The sequence below is a fragment of the Gastrolobium bilobum genome, unplaced genomic scaffold (assembly GCF_033153095.1).
Source record: "Gastrolobium bilobum isolate Gb01-03AN ecotype WA unplaced genomic scaffold, APGP_CSIRO_Gbil_v1 utg4103, whole genome shotgun sequence".
Lineage (NCBI taxonomy): Eukaryota > Viridiplantae > Streptophyta > Magnoliopsida > Fabales > Fabaceae > Gastrolobium > Gastrolobium bilobum.
Window position 1 is genome coordinate 254,768 of NW_026897561.1, and position 7,764 is coordinate 262,531.

Sequence of the window (7,764 nt, forward strand, 5' to 3'; positions counted from 1 at the left end):
TTGGTATTTAATACACATTATATTTGATTTTTGGGTTGATTGTTGATGTAACGCGTTATTTTCTCAGGTTAAAATAGATAAATAATTTTTATAATTTTTCTTAATATATATTTTAATCTTTATGATTCAATTTTCTTTTTTTATCGAACCCTCTCATTTTCAAAAAGATTTTAGACATCCAGTCTCATAAACCAATACTTATATACATAAAAAATGAAACTAATAGTCCAATACCTTAATGTGTAGAAATTATAAAAATTAAATGTCAAATAACTAAAAAATATAAGAACTATTGTCTGAACCAAAATTCAAATGAATTAAAAAATTTGTGAGTAGGGGTGAAGCTCCATTTATATGCAAATTTACCCTTACATTTTTGTGAAAAGATGATTTCTTATATTCAATCTTATGACCTTCTTGTCACAAAGAGCAGCCTTAACATTACTCTAACGATCACTCTCTATAAAAATAGATATCTAAAAGTAGAAATTAACTCTTAACAACCCAGATCCAAAGAGAGATTGAAAGCACATAAACTAATTGCTATTCTAATCTTTTTCTTAAATTGTCCTTCAAATAACCACAAGAATGAGAACTACATCCACCAGAATATTTCTAGGAACATTCATGCTATCACTAGTTAGTCAAGTTCATGATTTGCTTCATTGGCCTAATAAATTCCTACTTTACTTGTTTCTAAAAGGTATATATGAATCCTAAGTAACTATTTCCTATCAAAACTCTAGAAGAAACATAAAAATAGAGAGAACATTTTTACAATTATACCTTTATATTTGCAATGAAGATTGACATCTTGCATTGTTTTTTTACTTATAGATATCCCTACTTTCTTTATCTGCATTGTTTGAGAAGGAACTTTACTACAAACTTGGACCTATGATGTAAGAATCTGATTTCTGGTCTGCATCTGCTGTGGCTTGAACTTGAGCTGCATATTGTAAGTTCCATAGGACATCCTCAAAAGATGGGCGAGATGAAGATTCTGGAGATATGCATTTGGTTGTTATAGAAATTGCAATTGATAATGACTCTTGAGAGCAAGTGGTCAACACTACTGGATCCACAATCTTTCTTCTACCATCTTGACTCCCAAAGGATGCCTGTGGTTCACAACATCATTTCTTGGATTCATTCATTAACAATATGAAATGAATATTTCATACAAATATAAATATGGACATAGAAAATGGGAGTATCCTAGAGTGTTTGAATTCATATTTGACCAGTGAAATTTTTATATGATAAATTTGTTAGATGGTTAGAGCAACGGTGGAGCCAGAAAATTTTGTGATGGAGGCAAAATTATAACGTATATTCTTCTTTGAAGTTACAACTATCTATATGGTCAAAAAAGTTAGAAATAGCACTCAAAAAAAAAAAAAATACTTCTACAAATTTTGAAGGGAGCAATCACAAATTATGTGACCCAAAAATAAAAAATTTGCTCAAATATAAGGAAGAGTGACCATTTTGTCACACTTGGCAAAAAAATTTACCAGACTGCCACGCTAACAGTAAATTTTGCCAAAATGTCACGCGACATATTTCGCTACACTGTGTAGCGAAATATGTTTGCAAGTAATTCGCTACACAGTGTAGGGAAATATGCCATGTCAGGATGCACAGTCAGCAAAAAATAACACGTGTCAAGCAGGCAGAAATTCGCTACACTGTGTAGCGAATTATGCTTGAATTCTGCCTACTTGACACGTGTCATTTTTGCTGATTGTGCAGCTTGATATAGCATATTTCGCTACACTGTATAGCGAATTACTTGCAAACATATTTCGCTACACAGTGTAGCGAAATATGCCGCGTGGCATTTTGGCAAAATTTACTGTTGGCGTGGCAGTCTGGTAAATTTTTTTGCCAAGCGTGACAAAATGGTCACTGTTCCCAAATATAAAGACCTGTATAATTTTGAAACTGGTTAGAGGGAGCCCATGATACGAAGACCACCATCAAAAGGCTAAGCAACAATCTACCGTAATAAGGGAGCTCCACATCATATCTTAACTCAAAACCTTAAGACATTGGGGTTATAGATCTTTCCATGTCCACAGTTTGTCTATTTTTAACCAATGTGGAACTTTACTACTCATATTTAAATTCATAACAAACTCCTCAAAGAAAGTGATCAACTTATATGTCACAAGCGGATTTAGGGAATCAGTATATGCTGCAAATACATATAGATAATTTCCAAATGCTTGGAATTAGCACAATCAAAATAAATAAGAATGCAAATAATTTTTTACACTCAAAAATCATCATAAGATTGCATGTATTCAGTAAAGCAGAAGTAGTTTTATTCATCCAAAAATAAAAGATAGATGTTTTAAAAAAAAAAAAAAAATTACTAACCTTTTCATTTAGAAAAAATGCTTCACCTTTGTCACTTGCTATGGGTCCAACAAGTGATTCAAACAATATGAATCCGAAATTATAAACATCATTCTCCGCTTTTGTCCTTTGACTGCTGGAGAAAAAAGAACAATATGTTTGTTATTGATCAACACAAAATCACTTAAGCATAAAAAAAAGGACCCCAAACCATATCAGATGGGGTATTTCATTTTTCATACCCTTGATTGTGGATAGTGAAGGGTGAAAATATAAAGTGAAGACTAAACAGAACATATTGGAAGTAGTGGCAGTGAGAAGTGAAGTGGCTACATGGAACCAAATACAAAATCAGAAAATGTAAACAAATGCTCATAGGAGTGAAAATCAAGCATGGTTGTGTTGGTGATTTTTACCAGCTAAGCATTATATTTACTTAAAAGATACGGTATCATACCATGATTTTCGCTTCTCACCCTTTGCCTGTAGAACACAAACAAAGCAAAAGATTCACTCAAGGATCAATCATATTAGATCATGGTAAAAACAGCAATATTTGATTGCAATAAACATACCCCATGCTTTTCGATTTCTTCAGTGATGATGGACATACCATAGTCACTTAGTTTTGGAATGCGGTGTTCATCAAGTAAGACATTCTTGGTCTTTAGTTGGTTATTAAAACAACCTGGTATAACACCAGTATGTAAGAAATGCACTGCCTTTGCAACTCCAATTAAAATTGCCAATCTATCAGACCACTTAAGTGCCTTCTCTGTAGAAAATTCTGCATGTTTGAAAAAAGCAAAGATTAGTTGATTTAAGCCTTCAAGAATAAAACTAAGAGGTACAAAATTAATTATGCTGAAATAATACTGATTATAGTAATAAAAATAGAGGTTATGAAGGTTGGACGTGATATAAACATATCACAAAAAATAAGTCATACTACTTCCTAATGGCTTCTAATTTTATCAAATCTAAAAGGAAAATCCCGGTGCACAAGGCTCCCCGACTTGTAAGAGTACGGGTGAGGCGTCGATTGTATGCAGCCTTAGCCTTACACTTTCACAAAGAGATTGTTTTTCAAAGTCGAATGTGTGACCTTCGTGTCACAAGAAGCAACCTTACTGCTATTGCAAGGCCAATATATAATTATTGTTTGATAGCAAACTTGAATGCAGTCTGTTTCTAAATGAAGAGGAAAATTCTTCCACATTAATTGAAGTCACCTTTCCTACCTTAGAAGTACCTAATTCCACAAATTCAACATAGACTAATTTATAGAGTCACATCCGAATTAGACTCTTCTCTATATAATTTCAATTTTAGTAGCCATTAATAACAGAATCAACTTATGATGTCAAATAGACAAGGAAGGAAGCAGTTGGTGAAACTGAAACTTATGCACTAAACAATATGTATATTATACTGCCATACTAACCTGACAAATGGGTACGATAATTTCCATTTGGCACATACTCATATACAAGATGAAGTTTGCGGGGGCTGGAATCATCTTGTCCACCACCATCAATACAATGACCCAAAAGGGTAACCAAATTTGGATGTTGAAGCTTTGAGAGTAAATCCAACCTAGCTTTAAGATTTTGAATTGAGCATTTCTTTGACAGAGCCAAAGATCGTACCACCACATAGGATCCATTCTCTAGTTTACCTTTGTACAGCTGAAATGTGGCAGCAAACTTAGAAGAGGCATTTACAGTGACAATACAAACCAAAAAAAAATAACTCACTGACTAGCGAGGGTGGGGTGAGGACAATCTTATACGCAGTCATACCGTTGTATATATGCAAAGAGGTTATTTTTTAGAATTAAATCCGTGATCTTTCAATCACTACTACAGGCTCGACCTCTAACCATACAAACCAAGTTTGACAAAATTTTCCCTCTGTCTACTAATATGCACATAAAATCACTTGACCTTCTAACAACTGAATAAGGACCCAAAAACTGTTGCCCTTTGAAATATGAAAAGTGCAATCTTGACAAGGATTTCAGAAATTGCAACTTTCCAGAAAACTAAAGTAATTTTGGCAAGAAAATATTTGGAATATTTTGAAGGCAAGACGATGTTTACATATAGATAGGGAATAAATTAGAACTACATATATTCAAACACAGTTTTTGAGTGGTTGAAAAGTACCTTCCCTATGGAGCCTTCACCAATATAAGTTGACAAATCAAAACTTTTTGTTGCTCCCTTCAACTCTTCTATTGAAAATTGTCGACAGGTTGGAGTAGTTTGTGTCCCTAGCTTCACTGTTTGAGAAATGAATCCTGAAAGAAATAGGAATTAAGATATAACCATTTTAGAAGTGGATATCCAATTAAAATCTGAAGACACAACAATCTGAAGAAAACTGTTAATTCAAAACAGTACACCATTATTGCCCAAGTAACAACCTATGTACTTACTGGCATTTGCGAGGAGTTCAGATGAAACCCCAGTTGTGGAGTTATCGTGAACAATCTTAAGCAACATATCCTTCCTAGTTGCCTTTCTTGAATGGTATTTTTTACATAAGAAAACTCCAGACACCAAAAGCACAAGAACAAGTCCAACAATGATGGCCACTGCTACAGCTACTTTCCATGCCTTGAATTTCTTCCATATTGAATTGGATTCTTTACAATAAGACCCTCTTTGCTGAGTCCTAGAATCAAAAGATAAACAGTTTCCACCATATCTGACAACTCTACTATTAGAAGTATTGGCCAAGCAAGAAGGAAGTCCACCATGTAACTTGTTACTAGAAATATCCACAAACCCAAGTTTGGTGCCACAACTAAGTTTGTCAGAAAGGGACCCACTTAGCACATTGCTTGCTAGATTCAAATAACTTACGTTTGGCAAAGAGAATAAGGAAGATGGGGGTATCCCACTGAGATGATTTGATGAAAGATCTAGATGTTGAAGCTGATCCAATTCACCATACTCCCTAGGTATCTCACCTGAGAATGAGTTTTTGCTCAGCAGAACAGTGATTACTCCTTTTGGCAACAATGGTAGTTCAGATTCTAAATGATTTTCTCTTAAATCCAGAACATGTAGGCCATTGAGGGTACTAAGATCAGGTAATCCACCAGAAAGCTCATTGTGAGGCAAGGAAATAACTTGAAGTGTCTTAACTTTGCATAGTGAAGAGGGGAATGAACCCTTTAATCTGTTGCTCTTCAAACTCAAGATATTTAGATTAGACAATGAATCAAACCAATCAGGACTACTGGAATTAAAATAATTCTCATCAAGTGTTAGTGCATGAAGCTTTACCATTGTAGATATTTTCGGTGGGATAGCACCAAATAAGAAATTTGAACTCAAGTCCAAAACTTCAAGCAAAGATAAACGGTGAATCTTATCAGGAAGTGGCCCCCAAAGTCCCAAGGACACCAAGCTAAGAACCCTTAAGCTGGTTAACCTTGTCAACGTGGTAAAAAAAGAATCAATAGAGAAATTCACCGATAGTGTCTGATTGGGAACTGCAAATCCATTGAACCATGATGCATTTACAAGTTTATCACCCATAATTTCAAGCTCAGTTACTGTATCATCTTCACATTTAATGCTCATATGTGCAGATGAAGAAAGACTACAGAAATCTCCATTGTAATTTCCCCAAATTTGCAATGAAGCAGGGTACTCAAGATAAATCCTTAACTGTAACAAGGCTTGTGTCTGAGCTGCTTGTAATTCATGTGTGTTTGGAATGAACAATAACAAGGAAACAACCACAAGACAAAGGCAAAAACATCTCTTTGAACCAGTTTGGAGCATTATGCACCAAATTTGATGAAGATGAGCATCAAACTTGTAACTAGCTTTGGACTACCCAATTCAAAAAGAAGAAAAAATACCCAACAGACTCAAAAACACTTCCCTTAAACTTCAAAGATTTTCAATGGAAACTAACATTATCTTTCAAAAGTAAACTACCCAGAAGGAAATTTTGTTCAACAGGTTCAACATGAAGGAGAAAAGAATGCAACTTTACATCAAAGAGAACCTGTGAGGAAAAAAACAAAGAAAGACCCACCACTAGGAAGCTCAGTTTAAAGGTGATGATGGTGGTAACAGAGAAGAGGACAGAGGGAACAACAGAACCTTGGGAAGTGGAAAAATAAGCAGTGTTTTTAGATATGCTTAAGTTGATGGACGTGTGTTGAATCAAGAGAGGTGAGGTAGTTGAAAATACCGTACAATGGACACTGACATAGGCATTTAGTGCCTTGTTTGAAGTGGTTTTGATGCCATTAATGGGGTCGGTAACTGTTTGGAGATGAAAGAGAAGAACAGGGGAGAGAGAAGAACAGAACAGGGGTTACAGCCACATGAAGATAATGTTTCTTTAAATATAGATTCTCTCTCTTTGGTGTCTACATTCGTTTTCGCTTCACATGGGTTATGTTGTTTAATAATTTTGAATGCATTAAGTTTTTGAATTTGTTCCTCAAATAATATTACTTTAAAAAAACACTTTGAATTGTGGAGAGAAATGTTATTAAATTTGGATCATTCATCGACTTGTGGATATCATATCAATGTATCAATGGATTATTGGTTTAATTAGTGGCTAAATGATTCAACCGTATAAATTAAATTTATATGAAAATATATAAATAGAAATAATATAATAACAAAAATGATTTAGCTTAGTAGTTAGCATTTTACTATTCTTCCCATTGGTGTCAAGTTCTAATTCTAGGAATGCAATTGTGGTGGAATTTTTTACCTCAATTTTAAAAAATCATTTTAACTAGAAACCTGTACCGAGTTAGTATCGGTTGAACTCGATTTTTGATCGATTTTTTATTCTTGACTGAGTTATATGCATGGTCGATTAATTAATTGAATTGGACCGGATAGTGGTCCGATTCTGGTCTAACAAATTGAGTCAAGTTGATTTTAATAATATTGGTGAAGAGGGCTTTTGAATCAAGTTGGATAATTGTTTATCGCATAACTCAAATTAATTTTATATTATTGCAAGTTTCTTTCTTCATTTGGATCATGAAATTATTGGGAGATATGAGTCACTCCAAATGCATAACTAGGGTGCTACAATAAAAAATTAAGTTAATAATAGAAATATGATATTAAAAAGATTAATTTGATGTGCAATATATTCTTTTTATTTTTTTGGTAATAATGTGAATTGCATCTTTAAAAAAATATTGGAGGAATGTCATCACATTAACTTATTAAATTCAGATGTATTGTGTGCTACAAAAATGGCTTCAAATTTCAAGATGTATCACTGACTTTATTTTCTCTGAGATATGTAAATGAAAAAAGAAAAAGTCGTTTTTATTTATAGTAAGATGGCATTAGTATTTAAAAGCAACAAAAAGAATAGCATGAGAATAAGTGCATGTGG

The 7,764-nt window shown here is 33.7% G+C and overlaps 1 protein-coding gene across 5 annotated transcripts; it reads right to left on the reverse strand.

Moving 5' to 3' along the window:
- Window positions 1-572: 572 nt before the first annotated feature.
- On the reverse strand, window positions 573-6,658 carry LOC133308065 (probable inactive leucine-rich repeat receptor-like protein kinase At3g03770). Of its 5 annotated transcripts, XM_061508646.1 has the most exons (8): window positions 4,805-6,658; window positions 4,533-4,666; window positions 3,809-4,052; window positions 3,658-3,674; window positions 2,940-3,137; window positions 2,822-2,847; window positions 2,386-2,497; window positions 573-1,121 (listed from the first exon to the last, which is right to left on the reverse strand). In XM_061508646.1, exons 1-8 carry the CDS (start codon window positions 6,162-6,164, stop codon window positions 882-884), a joined length of 2,331 nt encoding a protein of 776 aa, XP_061364630.1. In that variant the 5' UTR covers window positions 6,165-6,658; the 3' UTR covers window positions 573-881. The 5 variants fall into 5 exon arrangements, with proteins under 5 accessions (XP_061364630.1, XP_061364629.1, XP_061364628.1 ...); XM_061508645.1 differs by lacking the exon at window positions 3,658-3,674 and having other exon boundaries at window positions 2,940-3,139; XM_061508644.1 differs by lacking the exon at window positions 3,658-3,674 and having other exon boundaries at window positions 2,386-2,500; window positions 2,940-3,139.
- Between the last annotated feature and the right edge of the window lie 1,106 nt (window positions 6,659-7,764).

What these genes read in the sequence shown, in the direction of transcription:
- LOC133308065 (XM_061508642.1), bottom strand. Translation starts at nt 6,164, where the DNA reads ATGCTCCAAACTGGTTCAAAGAGATGTTTTTGCCTTTGTCTTGTGGTT. An exon ending in TTATCGTACCCATTTGTCAG is followed by an intron (nt 3,152 to 3,808) that starts GTTAGTATGGCA and finishes TCAAACATGCAG; the next exon opens with AATTTTCTACAGAGAAGGCA. An exon ending in CATTTTTTCTAAATGAAAAG is followed by an intron (nt 1,122 to 2,385) that starts GTTAGTAATTTT and finishes TGTGAACCACAG; the next exon opens with GCATCCTTTGGGAGTCAAGA.